Below are 19,719 nucleotides of genomic sequence, written 5' to 3' on the forward strand. Positions count from 1 at the left end.
AAATATACGACATACAGCGGTTAGGCCGACTTCAATAGCCGGCCTTAAGCCGCGAAGACTAGACGGTGATCTGCAGCAGACATTGTCGACACAACATGCCGAGACATCCCCCTTGTTACAGAGCGGGTCAAGGTCATAATAGGATGGGAAGAGCGATTGGTCCAGACGACGGCGCGGTCAAGGCAGGGTACTTGCACATATTCTGGGTGCTGTGAAACTGCCAGAGGTTAGTATATATCTGGCACAACCTATTAGGATGACACCCGAGAGCACCGTCGAAGGTCCACTCTGGCACTCAACTAGGTACCTGGCTCGCACAATCCCTATTCGCCACCGATCCTCTTATTTTCGCTCTCAAGTCTCTCCTTGGCACTCTGCAATCTCACCTTATCCCCCGCTTCTCCAAGCTCCACCCTCCACAAATCTGGCTCTCGCAGCTTGAATCCCAACCGCTTCTTCACAGCCGCTACGTACCCGACCTCAGACAAGCTTCTGCTGACAAAGTCCAACCTCCTCTCCTCCGGAGTCATCCTAGCGAGCACATGCGCTGGCGGCCCGGCCCGTTTCCTCAGGAAGGAGTGCTTGGTGTCCTCACCCCGAAGCTCGCGGAGGCGCTCCCTGGTCTTGTTCGCGAGCTTCTCGCGCCGAGCAGCGGTGACCACCTCGAGGAGCTCGGGAGTGTAGGGAGCATTTTCGCGCTGGCTGTCCAGTTCGAACGACTTACGAATGGATGCCCGCACTTCGTTGATAGGGCGATCTACGGATTCACCTTAACTTTGAGCGGGGCGTCTAGCAGAGAAAGAGAGCACGACGCACACCACTCATTCATATGACCCGTGAATATCGGCTCGAACATCCCCATACTCACCCGCGTCAGCCCCGCTTCAAAACGCTCCTCGTACTTCAGGAACTCCATCCACTCCTGGTACATCGCGAACCTCTCCCCACGGATCGCGCGTGTCTTTCGCCGGCGGTTGATCATTCCAGTGATATGGATCGGTTGCGGCTTCAGCCTCGGGAGGGGTTTATTGTAGACGGAGGCACGGATGAAGGAGCCCGTGAGGATAGGGCGATTGAGCAGTTTCTCATGCCATGCCTACCCGAGAGATCTTCAGCCGAGTGCCATTCAATATGGCTCGATGACTCACTTGTTCCTTGAGAATGAGGTCTCGCCAGCGGTCCTTCTCTCGTCGGACGGCGACAAGCCGGCTATATCGTTCCAAGATGCGCTGTAGCCTTTCGTCTCCCTTTTTCGCCTTGCGAAAGGCGTCCAGCGACTACTCACGCGTATAAGTCAGCCCCTCCTCAAGCGCACACACATGCAGCGAAACGTACTTTATGTCCTCTGATTAGTTCCTCCCTCGTCGCCGTCGCGCTCGTCAAATGCTTGTTATCCCTAAACGCTTTCCTCACTTGAAAGTACACCTTGGGCCCGATTAAACTACACTGCCATTGATAACGATCAGAATATTCATACGTCGTTACTCGGCGCCTCCCTCAACAATCCACGATACAAACTCCATAGTGTCGGCACACGGTGCGCTGAAAGCTCCCAGAATGGTACCCGCGGACGAACGCGTCTCAGTTCAGAGAATGCTGCAGATAAACGAGCTCGGTGCGCGACCGATGCTGCAGACGGAGACGCGGACATTCAGTAGTCCATACTAGAGGTAAGCAGAAGTCACGCTTCCAATGTGACATTTGCCACAAGGCATGACCGTCACGATGCCACAAAATAGGCCCCTCTAACTGGACGACGGTTACACTTCAGTTTAATGATACTTGTCCCTGGCCTTCCACCTGGATATTCGAGCAGTTTGCGTGTAAAATCCGATTTGACGGAAGTATACGTTGTAAAGACCCAGAAAGCTATCAGCTAAGGAACAACCCGACGGGCGCATCAACACAGCCGGCCGGTCCAGCATTAAAACTGCTCCCGGTCAAACCGCTTCCACGCATGCTTCTCGTACTCTTTATCCTTTGTTCTCCTCCTCTTTGGTCTACAAACACAAACGCCAAACAAGTCAGTGACAGACGATAATCGGCGGAGTGAGAAAACATACATGACAGGCTGACGCGGCTCAATAAGCGCACGTTTCTGTAAGCTCAGGAAACGATCACGGAACAGGTTTCCTTCCGGCTATAGTCACGCAAGCACAGGTTCAATAAGCCATCCTCGTTCGATATCGGTAGTGAAAAGACTCAACGCACCTTCAACCCCCTTAAACTTTCGCTGAGGTCCTCACCCAGCTGCACGTCCACCTCCCCCTCCGGGACCTTATGCTTGCCGATCCGCTGCCCAGCCAGCCCCTTCCTCAGTTTCTCCTCATCCGCTCTTTGACGCTCGGCCCGAGTTTTCTCAGACAACGAGAGGGAACGATTCACCATCGAGCGAAGCGCCTTTACCGAAGTCACAGAGGTCAGCAGACGTTTACGTGCAGCACGTTCTGCGAGGGCTTGTTTCTGCATTGGGGGAACAAAGTATCAGCATCTGGTGGGTTGGATAGGCGGCCAGGTGTACCTCCTTCCGTAGCCGCTCAGCTCTCTTACGATCCTGCTTTGTCTTCCTCCTCGGCATCTTCGGTGCTACCCTGCCTTCCACCTCATCCACCCCCGCCTCTGGGTCCTCCTCCCCTTCCCCAACAGTCATCCCAGGCGGCACACCCTCCGCTTCCTCTTCCCTCGCAACCTTTCGTGCGGCGTCAGCTTTTTCTTGCCACTCCTTCAACTTTTCCGCCTCCCGGATTCGCTTCTCTTCGATCTGCGCGGCGGACAGGACGAGCTCGGTGTGAGCGTCCACGGGCGGGTTGTACGACGTGCCGACATGCGGCTGCTCAACCGCGGGCAACTGTATCTGCGATCGGAGCGGGTGTGGGGGTGGCTGCGTGACCGTTAGACGATTATGAAGTTCCATCTCTCTTCCTTGGATGATGCAGACGTACCTTGGCAGGTTGCTTCTTCGGTGCATCCACAGGCACATCCTCACTAGTGTTGGATGACCAGATATCATATCCCCCGCTCTTCGCCGCCTCGCTCACTTCCATTGTCGCACTTCCCTTCCCCACCTCACTCTCGTCGACATAGCTGTTCAGAGGTCCTTTGCGGCGCCTCTTGGCAATGCGCAGAAGACGCTCTTTCTCTTCGTGCGTCAGCTTGCGCTTGGACGAAGACGAGGAAGTGGTGGAGCGAGAGAAGACGGCGGGCACAGCGGAACGTTGGGAGAGGATTTTGGTGGAGGTGAGCGCGGATTTGGAGTATTTCGGTAGGGATTTGCGGACTATTCAAGTAGCGTCAGCTTAGAATAGCTGGAAAGGATATAGGGGCAGCGACCTTTGTCGTCGCCGTGTGTATCAACTTGGAACAAGTCCTCGTCTTTCTTCTTCTGCAGCGCAGACCTACAGAAAGTATGATGTCCGGTTGATGCCTGTATTAAACAGCAGCAAAAAAATGAGTGCGCACCCAGTAACCCTCTCTTCCGCCCGCATGCCCTCCATCCCCTCCTCTACATCCTCGATATCGACATTCTTCCTCCACGCCTTTTTGCCCTTCCGGCTGCCTTGCTTGAGCTGGGCAGGTGCACCGACTGAGGACTTCGTTTTCTTCGCCTTCACCTCTTTCCTCGCAGTCGATGAGACCTTCATAGTCGTCGCTGCCGTCGCCATTATGTAGGAAGAGGCCGCAGAGTGTAAGCAGGCAAAGCAGAGCTCAGCCCTCCGGAGGAAAAACGGGTATTGATGGCCACGTGGTTGTGCCCATATCGGGCTCGTGCCACGGTCCTGGCTGTACATGTCGCCACAGATCCCGAACTTACCTGGTATTCGACCGATGAACGGGTTTAACCTCTATGCAAGACCATGAACACCATCCTTTCCTAGTGAGTTGATCCGACGCATTGATTTGAAGGGCCACGCACGGTACTTGTATGTCTCTCTGCGTACTCGCATTCTCTAGATATGCCTATCAGTCTTCCGAGGGGTCTACTGAAGTATTAGCTTTCATTATCGTGGAAATTTCTGCCCCCGGATACATTATCATAGACGCAGGTTTAGCGGCCTGTCCAGAGCAATTAACCATCTCGTCCAGCAGCCTGTATACGATGCCGTGGGCACCACCAAAGTGCAACGAAGCCAAAGCCTCGCGAGTCCTACCAAACGGCATGTGGCTATGCCCTCAGACTTGCAGGCTGTGAAAGCTTGCTGGACTCAAGCCTGTCGCCCAGCACTACACTGCGTTCACACTCAGTCTCCCCCGCGATAACCAGCGACAGTGAACACAGGAAAATCCCCTCAATAGACACGACACTCCGCCAGGACCGCCTCAAGATGATCAAGAAGGCGAAGAACCCACCTCTGGAAGACTGCTCGTACTATGTATACTGTAACTCATAGGAACCTTCCACCCCTTCCTCGACTCCGCGTCATCGTCGCGCCTTCAGCAAGGTCAACGTCCAAGAGGACACTTCAAACCGCCGGGACCGCAGCCGCTTTACCCGGCGGCGCGGACGACCTCAATGTAGCCAGAGTGTACGCTGTGGTAGGAATAGCGAAGGAAACACTTTCCGCTGCTTTGTCCATTTTCTATCAACGATGCCTGGGATAGCCAAATTCGTTGCTCTTCTCATTGATACCCGGGCCACCATGAGCCCGGACGGATTTCCCCAGCGCCCACATCCTCTGCAAATAGCTTGCGTGTTTACTCTGGGCCTATTATCTGCGATGTCTATGGTACATTCTTCACCAATCAGTCTATGTCATGCTGTATGAAAGGACAAGCACCTCGTGCTTGGGCTGTTCCCTAGGGCACATCAAACCAAGTACTGCTTCTGCCTTAATAAGGCCGGAGGGCCACTCGCTAGCTTGGGCCACTACCGAGTTCAATCTTCAGATTCTTAGCATCGCGCCGGGAGTCGCGAAGTGCAATCCACTCGCAGCATTAGGTACAATTTCCCGTACCTAGTACCCGCATCAGTACAGTAACTCGGCTTTTCAGTTCCGGGGGAGGGAGGGAGGGAGGGACGCACCACGATATAATACACCCATCAACCCCTCAATTAAAACTACAACCTAAGTAAAATGGACTCTTATTGCCGTGTCGTAGCAGGGCTCAGTGCCACAGGCGTTCCCGGAAGCCTGGAACTTATTCTTCAGAACCACGTCGATACGCAATAGAGTACCGCCGTTTACTCACCCGTCAAAGTGCCTTCCGCGCTTCGGGTCCGCGCGGCGCTTCTCCCTTGCCTTGCGCACTTTCGATTCGGGGCGCACGACGATGATCGGGACCGGGGAATGCGAGAGGCAGTATCTGCAGGGGGGAGTTAGCGGGTGATTTAAAAATGGCTGGGGACACTCACTTGCTGACGCTCCCCACGCCGCCGCCACTGCTCCCGATTAGCCCAGAAACGCCCCACGAGACGAGCCCGCGTTGGCCCCGAGTCCCGACTACGAGCGCGTCGGGGCGATAGAGGGCGATTAATCTGGGCACGGTCAGACCACGACAGAGCACATGGGCGGTGACACGCACCGATCGATAGTTGTCGTGATCTTCCCCGCGACAAACTCGACTATGAGCGACAGCTTGCGGTCCGGATCAGACTCGAGGCATTTCTCTTGGATGTAGCGCATGAGCTCGTTCGCTGACTCGCGCACGGCCGCATGTGGTTTCTCTGCAGTGGGGGTTAGTTACCTCGACGCAAAGCCCTAAGCGGCCACTCACGCAACTCTTCTTCCCCAATCCCGCGCAGCACAATCAGCTCGTCCCCGTCCTGGACCAAGCTCTCGCACGCCCAGTCGAGCGCCTGCATGCCGCTCTCGTCTGGGCTCGCCGCGCACAGGAACACGCGGGTGCACTTGCCCTTCTCGAAGCCGTCGCTCTTGACGCGCAGCGTGTAGCTGAACATCGAGCTCGACGGCTCGTCGAACGTGTCGAACGACACCTTGGGCGTGTACCCGCTCAGCGGGATCGGCGTCGACGGCGACGGCGTCAGCAGCGGGGACGACGGCAGAGGCAGCGTCGAGGGGGACGGGGAGGGCATCGCGGACGGGCTGTTGTCGTTGCTCGAGAGCGCGCTGTGGCTTGAGATGGACGTGAAGGTGGACGTCCGGGGCAGGCTGGAGCCCGCGGCGAGCTGGGGCGGCGACCCCGGCGTGGAGGGGCGAGAGCCGGAGCTCTTCATCGCCGAGCGGAGGGGGGCGGGCGGGGGAAGCGGGATGTATGACGGGTGCTGGTGGGGGTGCGGCGAGGATTGCCTCGATTCGGACATCTTGGCTTCGAGATTGGGTTCTGCCGGAAGGAGCAACGCCGATGGAGGCCGTACGGGCGGGTGACGACTCTGGAAGGCAGAAGACAGCGGTGACGTCCTGTGGCAGAAAAGGTGCAGAGGATAACAAGTCCTCACGATGCCAAGACCGATGCAGACCTAACCCTAATACCAGTGGTAGCAGGTCACGTGCTAATCCCGGGGTTCCCCGTTCGCTTGTGTCACAGTCATCCGGTCAGAATAAGCCAGACTGTCGGTACCTGCTGCAGGACTGTAAGGCCGTAGCAGTCAACTTGAATGCGCGTGGTCGCGCTCGAACAATGAGGACGGACGCAGTAATACACTTCGATTAATTTGGACGTTTACCGCCACTATATGATATCATGCGTATGATTGCCCTTCCACGCAGTTTCAGCGATTTTTCCTGCCTAAAAACTTTTTCGGCCGTTTTGTAACGTTTCTTGGACGAAGTATAGAATCAACCAGACATCACTTGAAGTTAGGTTAAGCGGGTACGCTCAGTGGTGGGCTGTGTCACGTAGCGATCACACAAATGAGACGGAGGACAGAGCACCTTTTGGTTGCGAAAACAAGGGGCGCGGTAGCAGCGATTGTCAGACAAGCAGGGGCACTGGCATGGTTAGGGTTCTGGACACCTTCATCCGAAGCCACAAAAATTTACCTCGCGCGCAACACACTACAATCTACGCACATATAGACAATCACCCAACAAGTTATAACTCAAGATGGGCTTCAGGTATATCGTCGGTACGTTATCAGTCGCTGGCCAGCCCAGCGCACCGCAAGGATGCCCGATCACTGAAGTAATCACGCCGTGTTTGGACAGAACACATGGAAGAAGATGAGAATACGCCGCGATCACTGCCAGAGTGGGTCGTATTGGAATACCAGGTACTGCGACTCTGAATGGTTTCATTTTTCTATGCTCACCACCCATGGATTCTTCAACAACATTCATTGACCGTCGAATCGATTGCTAAAATCGCTCTCAATCCTTCTCAATCCTACCTGATATCTTCCTCGTGACGTACTGTTGTGTGCACGTGTAGCACATGCGCGCCCTGGCAGGTGCATCCTCCACGGTTCACTTCACGCACCTCTCGCAGGCCTCGACCGATTCCTTAACAGCCTTATTTTCTGCGTCGCCACAGCCATCCTCTTCCGAATCTGGATTAGCTGCCGCATACGCCCACACAACGCCCATTTTACCTTTCTTGTCCTCAATGCAGATACCTCTCGAAAGAGTTTGCTTGTTAGACCCGAAGGCGCCCCAGGAGATATCTCCCGCGGACGCCGCTGAATTCGACTGCTTTCTGTTAGGAGTACGTCCGATCCCCCTTTGTTGGAGGAATCCATCTGACTGAAAATATGTTCTGTAGGGGATCTTAGGCGAGAATACGTTTACTGTTTATTCCGTACCAATCATATTTACAGGATGTTAGGTGACGACCCCCCACGCGACCGCACCTCCGAACTGCGGGCTCTGGGATTCCCATCGAGACACCTAGGGCCTGTCCAAATGACTACCGACACAGCACTAGGCGTCACGAAAAAGGTCGTCGAGGACAAGAGTACGTCCGAGCCTACTCCGGCTTTTCACCAAACTAACACCCTACCATAGTTCCATTATCGGAAATTCCCTACGTCGTGCGCTTCTATCCTCGCCTGTTACTGGAAATGCCGTGCTAATAAAGGTCAAGGACTTCCCGACTATCCGCTTTTCGGCGAAGGAATCCGTTGAGATGCCATTCCGTGCGTTTCCCGCTGTCGATCCTGTTCCGTACGTGGTGCGAGCCTGCCTGGTGTAGGATATATATCTCAGGATGGATCCCCCCTTCTGCCGCCCGGCATGAAGGACCTGCTCAAAAGGGATTTGGATCGGGGATTCGAGTTCTAATTGTTAGTAGTTGCAAGAGCGTGTAGATAATGAAGGTGCGTTAACGTTAGACTGTGTAGAACTAGGTGCGTATAAACTCAATTATCGCGAGCATGCTGACTCCACTAAATGCTGCCACTAGTGAATGCCGTCCTTTAGTGATGCTAAAACCTATGTAAGGTACTTAGGATATCCAGCGGGTCCTCAATGATTGTGAAGATTGCGCGTCTGTTGCGAATTCTTGTTCTGAGGATGTGTACACATGCATTATGCATGGGGTAACCTAGTCAGCCGAAGAGTTGCCTTCCGAATACGCCACAGCCCACTTCTGGCCAAAATGGAGGGAGGAGGGGAACGGATGCCTACGAATCTTCAGTCGGAAGAAGGCGGACATCTGACTCTCATAGTGCGTATGAGGCGAAATAATTCGACGTCTCATGCTCTCCTTCCAACCTGATCGCTCAAGAAGACATGTTTCGCACGTCTGAAGGCACGAGAGCAACCTGCTGAGGCTGAGTTCGATGGCGGAGACAATATGGTCTACCTGAATTGATCCTTCCGTCCTCTCCTCACCACAGATATCACGCAACAGCTCACGCAGGACGAATCAAGATGCTCAGGGACGGCGGTATCCATGCACGATCCCGGGACGCAGAGACTGGGGCAATGGTCGGGTGAGCTCCCTAAAAACTCCTACCCTCGGCTGCATAGGCTAAATTCAGCAACGCCTGACTTCTATTTTTGTAAGAGATATGAATAACAGAGCTAATACGGCCCCCCGACTGTTGCCTCCCGACACTGGAATATTCAGTTGCCCTTTGCGCATCCCGAGCGCATCCGCAGCGTGAGTAAAGGGCCTCTCGGAACGGGTCACCGCAGAGAAGGCATCATAATCTGGAAGGACGGAGAACGACTTCGATAGCTTCCCTGGCTTCTCTTCTTGAGCTTCGGCTTAATGAACTTCATTCGAAGTTTACCTGGACCGCGCCTTGGGTATCACGGGCAAAGAGATGGGACTATCTGGGTCAGGTAGTGCGAGGACTTGGAGGCCAAAGGTGAACTTGCTCATAATCCCGAGACCGTCACGGTGCTAAATAGATATCGCCGTTCTATCGTTGCAAGAGTGGAAATAATGGTGCGTAGTTATAACAAGCTGTGTCATCATCGAGTGAGATAACTTGGAGGAAGATTCGGGCCTACCTCGGCAAGGGCTCTGCATGACGTCAAAGCTTACTTTCTGTGCCGCCGTTCACTAAGATTAGTGCGCACGCCACTCGCTCTCTGCCGCTCATCGTGTCAAAATATCCTACCGTCTATGATATATAAGAGGTTGGTCGGGGTTGTAATCTACCCAGTACCGTCCACGCGACCATACCTATCTCCAAGCATAATGGGATCATCGGAAAGCAAAGTCAACACGACGGGAAGGACGGTCGAGCAGACAAAGGCTAGTGAGGTAAAGACTGGCACCGGGCAGACAGAGGGCATGATCAGGCAAGCCGCCATCGTCGGCAAGTCAGACAGAATATGCGGGACTCGTAAGTATTCACTACCCAGAACGCTGCCCGAACATTTCTGACGTGTCAACAGTAATGAGGGCACAACCGCATAGTTCATCAGCAGTGCATCATCATGCCGAACAAGGTAAGCGCCTGTATCACATCCGATCGTTGAGACCCGATAGTAAGACAATGACACGGCGCAGACACCATTGTCTACGGCGTTTCTGGACGGGGTACGATTGCCTTCGGCCCTAACGGCCAGAATCGCGTAGAAATGAACCCGGGTGACTGGGCAATCATACCTGCCTATGCAGAGCACCAGGAAATAAACGACGGCGACGAGGAGGTGGTATGGGCAATCGTTAGAAGTGGCGGAACACCCGCGGTTGTCAACTTGAAAGGCTGGGGCCAGCCACCACGGGAAGACCAGTAAACAATTTCGTCTATTAGGTAGAATAATAGTGTAATGCTTACTTGTAATGTATAACCTGACGGACCTTCGAACGAAGATAGTACGGATTCCAAGCCATAGTTACCAAGTTAGTGAGATTGGAGCACGGGAGGTTGAGAGGAGATCTGGAGTGTCTCCGTACCAATACACTGAAAATGATCAGCAGCTTCCTGGGTGAAACATTGGTCGAAACTGAACAGACGAACTCGTGCAAGAGAGAGAGAGATGATCAGACAAAATGGACACTGTGGGAGTCGAACCCACGACCTCACGCATGCGAAGCGTGCGCGCTACCACTGTGCCAAGTGCCCATACAAATAGGTGCAGCAGGTGTTTATTCTGGCGCTGGCAGATCATAGCTAGTAAAATCATTCATAATGCTCACCTTGTGGTCCGCACGACGGACTATGAGATGAGGTTCCGGGGAGTTGGAGGTGTCTGAATCCGAGGGGAGGGCCACTTTCGTATGCCATCCGTGTAAGTAAAGTCATTGGAGTCTTTCTCCTTCCACCTCACATTTCACAGTGCCATCTTTCGTAGCTGCACTGTCTTATATAGACATGACGTCACGCGTCCGTCCAAGAATAACTCCTGCTTCACGGGCAGACGTACGTCGGTGACGCAGGATTCTGAGTTCAGAGGGACCAGAATATATATAAGTACTTAGGCAGAGCAGGCCCATGGTAGTTCCACATCTGCCCCAACACACACGCACGCATACACTCTCGTTCGCCGTCGTCGTCGCCGTTTCCAACCGTCAGTCATAGATTGCAGTCAGCATGGCCCGAGGATTCGTTATTGACTTCAAAGGTGCGTACGCCGGCTGAGGAGTGGACGGACCACAACGACAGAAACAGAGGGCCGGATCTGACGCCTCACAGGAAAGTGCGTCGTGGTCACCGGTGGCAACCGCGGGATAGGACTGGCCATTAGCAAGGCGGTAGCGCAGGCCGGAGCCAGCGTCGCCATCATCTATAGGTCGGACTCTCGAGCGCTACCCTAGGCTCGGGCAGTTGACGCGTATATTGCGAGAACAGGTCCTCCAAGGATGCCGACCAGGTTGCCTCGAATATCGGGAAAGAGTTTGGTGTGAAGACCAAGGTACGCCCAGGTTGTGGGCCCGCACAATACATCCTTGAGTCTGACGCATACATCCCCGATAAAGGCGTACAAATGCGATGTCTCGGATGCAGACCTGGTCAACAAGACGTTTACGAAGATCGACGACGAGCTTGGTCCAATCACCGGCCTTGTTGCGGTGCGTATGCCATCCATAAGTGCGATAAAGCGCGCATATATTGACCTTTTCGCTCCCTTCCAGAACGCGGGGGTCTCCGTAGTCAAGCCAGCGATAGAGATGACCACGGACGACTTCAATAAGGTCTTCACCGTGAACGTCCTCGGCGTATTCAATAGTGCCCGGGCAGCCGCAAAGTAAGTTGGGCCTCGGTCTTCGTACGAAGTCTTGCTTGACCAAGAACAGGTTGTGGATCGACCGGAAGCATCAGGGCGGCTCCATCGTCATAACATCGTCGATGTCTTCGCAGATCATCAACCAGACCGGCGCGAACGAGCCGTTAACCCAGGCGAGTCCTCCAATGCATATAGAAACATATGACGCTGATATTTCCTGCAGATATTCTATAACTCTTCAAAAGGAGCGGTGAGCAACTTGTGCAAGGGGCTCGCAGCGGAGTGGGCGGCACATAATATCCGAGTAAACGCGGTGTCTCCCGGATACGGTGCGTATATGCCTTTACACAGCTCGGCACAGAGTAGCAACAAACTTCGCAGTGGATACCGACCAGACTGCCGGAATGGATGAAAACATTAGGAAGTACCAAGCGAACAACGTACCACTCAAGCGGTTTGCAAAGGTTTGTCCAAGTCCCCTGTTCGGATTAATCTGCTGATTGCTGCCGCCCGCTACAGCCCGAAGAGATGACCGGACAGACAGTTTTGCTTCTGTCCGATTACGCGAGCTACATGACTGGCGGGGAGTATTTCGTGGATGGGTATGTCTACGTTCTTCGGGTGCGGAACCTTTCTGACAGCGAGTTCTACGCAATATAGTGGCCAATTGATTTGGTAATTAAGTCTTGCGACGGAAAAGTGCGGTTCCGAGTATCTGCGAAGTCGTAATCAATGTACAGTAAGAAGAAGCTGCGTGATATCCAGTTCGCCCGTAAGAGAATCGTGCAACCTTCTTCCGTTGAGACGTTCGCTGTTGGCTATTACCTTCGCAGCGTAGGTCGGTATCGGCACTATTCCATTTCCGAGACATCGTGAACGATAGAATCGCGCCATCCATCTCGACATTGAGAAGAGGGGTGCGTTCATCAAAGGCGCAGGCCCGGGGAAGTATTCCAACCAAACCGGAGGAGCAAATGCTTTCCACGTTAACTTTCACCGTTCTGTTTTGCTCAATCGTCGGGGATCCTTAACAAGGGAGGTGACCTGCCTGGTGCTTGGGCCTGGATAAAGTTCATGCTTGGAATTGGATCACTAAGTGAGTCGATGCCCTCCCCTTCCTCCGGGGTTTGATAAGATCGCGGCGGTATCCTATTCAGGTTTATCGTGAGACTTGTGTTGATATCCCTTTGCTGACCGAGGTCTAGTGTCCGACGTACAGGACCTCAGAGCCAACGCTACTTTGTCTCCCCGCCTGGCGTTCAGACACGACAGCATTCAAGGTTTCCCAGTCTTGAAGTGGCCAGCATAATAACATCGCTGTGTATTCAAGACCAAGGATATAGCGAAGGTATACTGGATGCTATCATCTCCAATGTTCTTTTCTTCACTTCACGCTCGACGAAGGTGATAATTTCCCGAAATCGACCGCTGCGGTACCCACGAACCAGGACGCCGACTGTTGTGGCATTGTGGCGGCAAATCCAAGGGGACCGCGCAGGTCATCTAAAGGATTCATCGGGTATTTGTTCTGGAAATGTCCGCCTCGCTCACCAAGTCTGATGTCATCTGCACAGCGTCGACGACGTTCAGACCGGTTATCTTATCGAGCGGATCCCATGGCGATCGTCTGCCTTGCTTCGCCAGCGACGTATATATGAGCCCTGACGTAGGCTTAGAGCAGCCTTGACGATATCTATCAATTTGCGTCCTCTTGGCTACTCCACTGCTCGGCCATGGCTTCAGATTTCGATATCAACTTTGAAGGTAAGTACCGGTAGGAAGGCAAGGCAAGGAAAGACCTGAATATTCCTTAGGGAAGTGCATCATCGTCACTGGCGGGAATCGTTAAATCGGACTGGCCATTAGCAAGGGCCTGGCTAAGGCAGGAGCCACTGTCGCCATCATATACAAGTTAGATTTCCAAGTTATGCTGCAGTTATACTTGGTCTGACGCTCGAATTGCTGGAATATAGGTCCGCCAAGGATGCCGACCAGGTAGTCGCAGACATCGCGAAGGATTTTGGAGTGAAAGCAAAGGTCGGACATGAGTGATGAAACGTCTCATCCATATTGACGAGTTTGCTGTTGGGATAGGCATACCAATGCGACGTTTCGGACACCTATGCCGTCGACAAGACGTTTGCTACCATCGACGATGGACTTGGGCCCATTACGGGTCTCGTTGCTGAGAGTACAGTATAAATTGTTTGTGATGCGTCGTTCACGCATAGAGACGCGTGGTCGATAGAATGCTGGAGTTGCCGTTCCCAAGGCAGCCCTCGAGCTTAGGGAGGAGGACTTTGACTACATATACAGCGTGAACGTTCTCGGTGTCTTCAACACGGCACGGACGGCAGCGAAGTGAGTGGGTGACGCCGTTCTAGAGAGACTTTTCTGATCTCGGAGCAGACTATGGATTAAGCGCAAACACCCGACTGGCTCGATCGTCGTCGTGTCCTCGATGTCCTCGCAGCTCATCAACCAGGTATCGCCGAATACGCCACTCTCTCAGGTATGTCTTCGAGTCCCAGGGCCCCGGACGGAAACACTAACGTTGTGTGAAGGTGTTCTACAACTCGTCGAAGGCCGCGGTGACGAACTTGTGCAAGGGACTCGCTGCTGAATGGGCGCCGCATAACATCCGAGTGAATGCTTTGTCCCCTGGATACGGTACGTCGTCCAGTGTTCCGCAGCTAGACCCAGTAGATAACGATCGAGTCCTTTACCATAGTGAATACCGATCAGACCGCGTACATGGACGGGAAGATCAGGAACCCCCAGGCAAGCAATGTCTCGCTCAAGCGGTTCGCGAAGGTACGTCCTTGGTCGTGTCGCCATATCCTTGACACTGATTTGGCTACTAAGCCCAAGGAAATGATTGGCCAGACACTCTTACTCCTCTCCGACTACTCGAGCTACATGACGGGCGCGGAGTATCTTGCAGACGGGTAAGTGCACCGGCCGGGATACAAGCACCTTGCTGATAGTCATCGTGCAACAGCGGCCAGCTAGTCTGGTAAGAGCTAATCCGAGACATCAATGCGGGGCGCAGACATGAGCGACAGAGTAGTAAAGTCGCGATCACGAGAAGTTGCCAACAGTGTAGAACTTTCGGAGATCGGGTGGTGGTATCGAATCGGATATCCCACTGTAAGAATATCATGCAGCTCTATTTCGAGGTCTCGACTCCTGTCACCTTTACAGCACCTGACGGAGGCTTCGGAAACCAGACACTGCTTCATCTCACCTCGTCGGGTCCTGCAAGCACGACGGACAGCATGAGAGGGGGTGAATGTGATATTTCACCTCGGTTCTTTCTGCGGCGCTTTGGCTGATCCAAGGTCCATCCGCGACAGCAGAATGATTGCGAAGATCCTGGTTAGGTGCCCATGAAATGACGATGCAATTTGAGCGGTTGAGGCATACTAGTAAGAACTTCCAGACACGACGGAACTTCAGTAAGACGTCCGGAAGCACTTGCGGGACTTGAGAAATCTGCGAGTTCGTATAGCTTCGCAGGTACACAGGGATGTCGAACTGCGGCAACCCTGGTGACCTTGACAGATACTCTGGTCCCTTGAGCACGTCACCACAAGGAGGAGGCTCTCTAGAATCCCGCAAGCACGAAGTTCCCAGTGGCATCGTGGCAAGCTAAACAAGGGCGAAGGTTCCATTCCATGTATTGATTGTTGCCTAGGGTCCTCTGTGTCAACGGAAAGAATATTGGTCGCCAGTGCAGAAAAGTCGATGAGGCTACAAGGTCCGAAATACACCTAGCTTTCCTTCATGTCGCGAAGATTTGTTCATCAGTCTCGCAGCACTTGCCTGTCAACCGAAGCAGACCCTGCCTAAATCGGCCCTGCATGTCCCGTGTGTAGGCCTGGCCACAAATCCAGGTGAAATTTGAGGATTGTCAGTCAAGAGCAGACTTCCACTATGTGCGTAAGCAGCGCTCAAACAGGAGGTACGTGTAGTCATGAGTGGGCTATGGTGCAGCACTGTGCGTCTTTGCTTGTTGGGAGACATCATCAGCTTCTTGTTTAACTATCAGAACATGACAGTGAGCGCGTACCTGTCTGTTGTATACATTAGGTGCTCTCACAGATTTCGCACCGGATTCAAAAGTCCGTCTGATCTAGAAAGCTGTGCCCAGTAACCCCGTGTTACCAAATGACCTCATAAACTCCAGGTTCATAAAGACGGCGAGTCAGTATGACATTTTCTGTCGATCTTGGCAAGGCGTGTTAGAGCTACCCGAGCAGCTGCATTCGCCGTCAAGCAGGTCCATCCGCAACTCTGGCGTCTCGATAGTAGCGTGGCGGTGGATGAAGCTGGAATCGCTTGACGGGACCTGACCAGAACCTATTCCAGACTTGATGATTTCCCCAAATAGATCGGACGCCGACGAGCCAGAGGCGATGACAGAGATCCTTGTTTTGCGCAACATACCGGAAAGACCGACGACCGTCATTTATTCATCCTCAAACATATGATGAGGTGGCGCGACCGACTCGCGACGCAGCAGATTTTCAGGCTCGATGCGAGCGCCAAGAAGTAACGATAAGCCAGAAGAATAGGCCTGATGGAGAAGGCCAGGCGAACAGGTGAATCTCGGATCCGTGCGCGTGCTTATATAGCCTCCGCAGCTATAAATGATGAATTCTTCTGTGCATGCTATTCTTGCGCGCTCGTTCACCTTCTCGGTTCTGAAGTTTGTTTCAAGAGGCAAAGAGGCAGCCGCAAACTGCAACGACCTACAACCGGATGGATTCGCGGGCTGGTGACGGTGGCTGGAAGGAAATCGGGCCAAACAAGCGCAAACCGTCATTGCTGTCAGCCTGGCTGTCACGTTCGCCGCGCTGGACCAACGACTTGGAACGCGGCCGGAGAGCAAACGGTCTGTCTGCTCTCGCCAGCATGCACTCGCTCGACTCCTGGGCTTCACGACGCGGCTTAATATTTGTATTTGTGGTCTTCTTCATTTCCGTGCAGTGCGGCGTCTTTGCGGGATACAGAAGCGAGGGAACGCCTCAGAAATGGCTGTCCGTGGACGCGATTAGGCTTGGCGGAGCCGGGATGCACGACCATCCCATCCCGAAGCTGATGGCAGACGCGGAGGAGAAGTTCAAGGCAAAGCTGGCTAGGCAGAGTACGACGTTGGACGCTGCGGTTGCGGAGTATCGGAGGCGCTACACCAGGGAGCCGCCCAAGGGATTCGACGCATGGTTCGCGTTTGCGCAGAAGAATGGTTTCAAGATGATGGATGAGTTTGATGGGCTGATGGAGGACTTTGAGCCGTTTCATGCACTTTCGGGGGTCGAGTTCAGGCGGAGGGTACAGCAGGTGAGTAGCCTCCCTATACATCTTTCTTCTACGTTAAGACCGTCGTTAGGTCAGTTCGTTACCTTCCATCGACATCGTCCGAGTGCGGAACGGAAAAGGTTCCGCAGTCAACATGGAGAAGGGCTTTGACGATTCTGAAGCGAGTGCTCGTGCCCATGGATTCAGACGAATGATCGAGCCATTTCAAAGCACAGTATGTATCCAGAAGCATACATTATCAGTATTAACCCACATGCTTCCAGCTACCCGACCTAGATTTTCCCATTAATGCAAAGGCCGAGGGCAGGATCCTAGTCCCCTGGGAGCACCAAAAGTACCCTAACCTCACCTATCAAGACTCCTCCGGCGGTGTAAAGTCCATGTTGGGCGACTTCACTCCCGACTGGCGCGGCACCGGCAACGTCTGGGAGGCGTACCGGCGTACCTGTGACCCGGCGAGCGCGGCGCGGCGCGTCTTCAGCTCGCTCCGACCGTCAGTCGTCAACCGGACGACGCGGGCGCTCTACTCGGTCGAGTCGGACCCCGCGCAGGAGTTCTCGTTCGCCGAGAGCACCGACGCAAACTACTCGTTTTGCGAGAACCCGTGGGCGCATTACTACCAGGGCCACTTCTTCTCGGACTGGCGCACGATTCCGGTGCTGTATCCCGTGCTGTCGCCCGCGAAGAGCGTCGGTTTCGGCGATATCAAGATTCCGAGCCATTACTATCATGGGTCGACGCCGAAGTACACGTATGGCTGGGACTCCGTGAATATGATCCTGAAAGACGTGGATGACATGGAGATGCCCTGGGAGCATAAGACCGACAAGATCTTTTGGAGGGGTGCTACGACCGGCGGTGGAAGCTCGCCTCCTGGTTTTTCGCACCAATACCAGCGTCAACGGTACGTCACCTGATGAAATCTGGACTTACAGCTTACTGATCAATTTCGCCAGGTTTGTCAAGATGGTGAACGACATGTCCAAGACGGAACACACGGTCGTCTTCCCCGATCCCTCAGGCTCGGGCCAGTACCTGTCCTCGGTCGTGCCAGCTTCCGCGCTCAATAGCGAACTAATGGATGTGGCCTTCACCGTCGCTGTCGATGCGGACAACTATCCCGGCGGCTGGGAGGCTATGCAGCGGGAACTCCGGTTTTCCGACCCTGTACCGCTCGGTGAACATTGGGCGCACAAGTACCTAATAGATGTCGATGGGATGAGTTATTCGGGGCGGTTCATGGCCTTCTTGGCTTCGGACAGCGCTGTCATCAAGTCGACGGTCTATCAGGAATTCTTCTCAGACTGGATACAACCTTGGTAAGTACCAGCACTACTGCCTCCTGAAAGTCTCGTCCTGAGTATGATGGTATAGGCTCCACTTCATCCCTCTTTCTTCGACGTACAAGGAGATCTACAACATCCACGCGTATTTCTCCGGACCATCACAGGCAGCGCTCGAGGCTGCCAACGTCACTTCTCCACATGAGCGGCCAGCTCTGCATGACGGTGACAGACGGCTACGTCGAATAGCTCGAGCCGGGAAGCACTGGAAGCGCATCCTTGGGCGAAAGGTAGACATGGAAGGTGAGTCATGCGATGCTACTCTTTGTATACGATGCCGTGCTAATGGGCGCTCCGTCGTGCAGTCTATGTTTACAGGCTATGTCTGGAATACGCTCGTTTATGGGCTGATGACCGGGATTCCATGAATTACGTTCCCTCATAAGTTATTGCATTATTCTCTATAATTTCGGAGCATCCTAGACGACCTACATATCCATGCATGTATCAACAGATCATCACTATAATCCTTCTTTAGTTTTACATTGTCGTCGTCATACAGCATACCTACGAGCAGACTGTTGTACCTCGTGTTAAACATCCATCGACCACAGCTTAAACTGCGCTTTGTGCGAGGCTGATCATGAAGCGCTGAAGCTTGAGGCATCCGGATCCGCATCATGATTTGTCGGTGAATGAGATGTGGCGGGCAGCACAATGGACACAAACTGCCTTTCTTCCTGCCCACCATCATCGACACCGCGTGTATATCGGCCGCACCTCTGTTGTTTGCGGCACCGATTGTTGCTCGATTAGCGTAGGTGCATACGGATCTGTATGCTGTGATCCGCTTGCAGGTTTAGTAGGCGCATATTGACGCTGCGCAAGCCTCGCGGTACGGAAGCACAACGATCTGTGGCTTCAACTTGAACAATGGTAAGTTGTCTGATTATTCCGCCCAGTGCGTATAGCTGAACTCTCGGATCCAGTTGCTGGCTGTATTGGCCTTACCTGCCTGCTGCTCACAAGGGCTATCATGAATCCGTAGGGGAGGTATACATGTTTATACATGCTCCAACTGTATCTGCCTGCCGAACCCCCGAGCAACACGTTGCATCGGATTCACGCAATCGTGATCAACTCTGCAGGCTTCTTCTGTCCGTGGGCCTGGACTAAATGGTGCTTCTCGATAATCATGCCGACGAAGTTTTGTCCCTTGGTGTCGCCGACGGTGAACCCTTACATACACAAGACATAAGGGAAGACCACTTTCCATTCTTTTCATAGGTCTATCGTGCACAGGGGTCATCTGCTGTGTCTGGAACATCCTCGAATTGCATCGTTAGCTCCTTTGTGGGCAAGCTCCGAGTGACGTGGTGAACCTGCCTTTCACATGGCGAAAACACGCTGTTTGGGCGTGGCGCTTTCCTTGTCTCTATCGCAGATATCCCAAGTTATCTGCGCGCGGTTGCCATCGTTCTTTCTTCCCTTTACAAGCCGTGGCTCAAGCTCCTGCCTGCATCATAGCCTCTGGGGCTCTAAAACCAGCTTCCGGTTGTCCCTCTCTCTTGCCTTCCACTCTTTCCCACTGTATC

At 53.6% G+C, this 19,719-nt stretch overlaps 7 protein-coding genes and 1 non-coding gene across 8 annotated transcripts; 4 read left to right on the forward strand and 4 right to left on the reverse strand.

The window, feature by feature from the left end:
• Window positions 1-63: 63 nt before the first annotated feature.
• Window positions 64-1,651, reverse strand: GLOTRDRAFT_81826 (uncharacterized protein; the record flags this gene model as incomplete). Its single annotated transcript, XM_007872468.1, has 6 exons — window positions 64-217; window positions 308-757; window positions 817-1,096; window positions 1,149-1,277; window positions 1,336-1,425; window positions 1,478-1,651. The coding sequence occupies 5 exons, from the start codon at window positions 1,649-1,651 to the stop codon at window positions 324-326; spliced, it is 1,107 nt and encodes a 368-aa protein (XP_007870659.1). The 3' UTR covers window positions 64-217; window positions 308-323.
• Window positions 1,652-1,806: 155 nt separating this feature from the next.
• GLOTRDRAFT_66419 (P60-like protein) lies at window positions 1,807-3,677 on the reverse strand. Its single transcript, XM_007872469.1, has 7 exons — window positions 3,460-3,677; window positions 3,331-3,395; window positions 2,943-3,277; window positions 2,522-2,881; window positions 2,212-2,463; window positions 2,064-2,140; window positions 1,807-2,000 (listed from the first exon to the last, which is right to left on the reverse strand). The coding sequence occupies exons 1-7, from the start codon at window positions 3,660-3,662 to the stop codon at window positions 1,925-1,927; spliced, it is 1,368 nt and encodes a 455-aa protein (XP_007870660.1). The 5' UTR covers window positions 3,663-3,677; the 3' UTR covers window positions 1,807-1,924.
• Window positions 3,678-5,183: 1,506 nt separating this feature from the next.
• Window positions 5,184-6,031, reverse strand: GLOTRDRAFT_49836 (uncharacterized protein; the record flags this gene model as incomplete). The annotated part of the gene is made up of 4 exons (XM_007872431.1): window positions 5,184-5,301; window positions 5,351-5,473; window positions 5,521-5,662; window positions 5,713-6,031. The coding sequence occupies 4 exons, from the start codon at window positions 6,029-6,031 to the stop codon at window positions 5,184-5,186; spliced, it is 702 nt and encodes a 233-aa protein (XP_007870622.1).
• An 882-nt stretch (window positions 6,032-6,913) lies between these two features.
• Window positions 6,914-8,382, forward strand: GLOTRDRAFT_66424 (DUF431-domain-containing protein). Its single transcript, XM_007872470.1, has 8 exons — window positions 6,914-7,024; window positions 7,104-7,168; window positions 7,327-7,600; window positions 7,711-7,848; window positions 7,899-7,924; window positions 7,978-8,029; window positions 8,086-8,239; window positions 8,296-8,382. The coding sequence occupies exons 1-7, from the start codon at window positions 7,003-7,005 to the stop codon at window positions 8,172-8,174; spliced, it is 666 nt and encodes a 221-aa protein (XP_007870661.1). The 5' UTR covers window positions 6,914-7,002; the 3' UTR covers window positions 8,175-8,239; window positions 8,296-8,382.
• Window positions 8,383-9,543: 1,161 nt separating this feature from the next.
• On the forward strand, window positions 9,544-10,088 carry GLOTRDRAFT_81838 (RmlC-like cupin; the record flags this gene model as incomplete). The annotated part of the gene is made up of 3 exons (XM_007872471.1): window positions 9,544-9,691; window positions 9,744-9,797; window positions 9,859-10,088. 3 exons carry the CDS (start codon window positions 9,544-9,546, stop codon window positions 10,086-10,088), a joined length of 432 nt encoding a protein of 143 aa, XP_007870662.1.
• Window positions 10,089-10,345: 257 nt separating this feature from the next.
• On the reverse strand, window positions 10,346-10,417 carry GLOTRDRAFT_t121. Its single transcript has one exon. It is a non-coding gene; the product is annotated as a tRNA-Ala (tRNA).
• A 468-nt stretch (window positions 10,418-10,885) lies between these two features.
• On the forward strand, window positions 10,886-12,198 carry GLOTRDRAFT_108403 (putative NADP-dependent mannitol dehydrogenase; the record flags this gene model as incomplete). Its single annotated transcript, XM_007872472.1, has 10 exons — window positions 10,886-10,916; window positions 10,988-11,084; window positions 11,144-11,207; window positions 11,272-11,364; window positions 11,428-11,540; window positions 11,590-11,692; window positions 11,743-11,848; window positions 11,901-11,983; window positions 12,039-12,121; window positions 12,180-12,198. The coding sequence occupies 10 exons, from the start codon at window positions 10,886-10,888 to the stop codon at window positions 12,196-12,198; spliced, it is 792 nt and encodes a 263-aa protein (XP_007870663.1).
• A 4,400-nt stretch (window positions 12,199-16,598) lies between these two features.
• Window positions 16,599-18,738, forward strand: GLOTRDRAFT_66430 (uncharacterized protein). Its single transcript, XM_007872473.1, has 6 exons — window positions 16,599-16,862; window positions 16,912-17,055; window positions 17,105-17,745; window positions 17,798-18,160; window positions 18,216-18,427; window positions 18,490-18,738. The coding sequence occupies exons 1-6, from the start codon at window positions 16,623-16,625 to the stop codon at window positions 18,567-18,569; spliced, it is 1,680 nt and encodes a 559-aa protein (XP_007870664.1). The 5' UTR covers window positions 16,599-16,622; the 3' UTR covers window positions 18,570-18,738.
• The last annotated feature ends 981 nt before the right edge of the window (window positions 18,739-19,719 follow it).

This window comes from Gloeophyllum trabeum (assembly GCF_000344685.1).
Source record: "Gloeophyllum trabeum ATCC 11539 unplaced genomic scaffold GLOTRscaffold_00018, whole genome shotgun sequence".
In the NCBI taxonomy this organism is placed as follows: domain Eukaryota; kingdom Fungi; phylum Basidiomycota; class Agaricomycetes; order Gloeophyllales; family Gloeophyllaceae; genus Gloeophyllum; species Gloeophyllum trabeum.

Coding starts and splice junctions, on each gene's coding strand:
- GLOTRDRAFT_66419 (XM_007872469.1), bottom strand. CDS start 3,662: ATGGCGACGGCAGCGACGACTATGAAGGTCTCATCGACTGCGAGGAAA. Junction 3,278..3,330: donor TACACACGGCGACGACAAAG/GTCGCTGCCCCT, acceptor CTACTTGAATAG/TCCGCAAATCCCTACCGAAA. Junction 2,882..2,942: donor CGAAGAAGCAACCTGCCAAG/GTACGTCTGCAT, acceptor ACGGTCACGCAG/CCACCCCCACACCCGCTCCG.
- GLOTRDRAFT_66424 (XM_007872470.1), top strand. CDS start 7,003: ATGGGCTTCAGGTATATCGTCG. Junction 7,025..7,103: donor GGGCTTCAGGTATATCGTCG/GTACGTTATCAG, acceptor GTGTTTGGACAG/AACACATGGAAGAAGATGAG. Junction 7,601..7,710: donor CGACTGCTTTCTGTTAGGAG/TACGTCCGATCC, acceptor ATCATATTTACA/GGATGTTAGGTGACGACCCC.
- GLOTRDRAFT_66430 (XM_007872473.1), top strand. CDS start 16,623: ATGGCAGACGCGGAGGAGAAGTTCAAGGCAAAGCTGGCTAGGCAGAGT. Junction 17,746..17,797: donor CACCAATACCAGCGTCAACG/GTACGTCACCTG, acceptor CAATTTCGCCAG/GTTTGTCAAGATGGTGAACG. Junction 18,161..18,215: donor TCAGACTGGATACAACCTTG/GTAAGTACCAGC, acceptor ATGATGGTATAG/GCTCCACTTCATCCCTCTTT.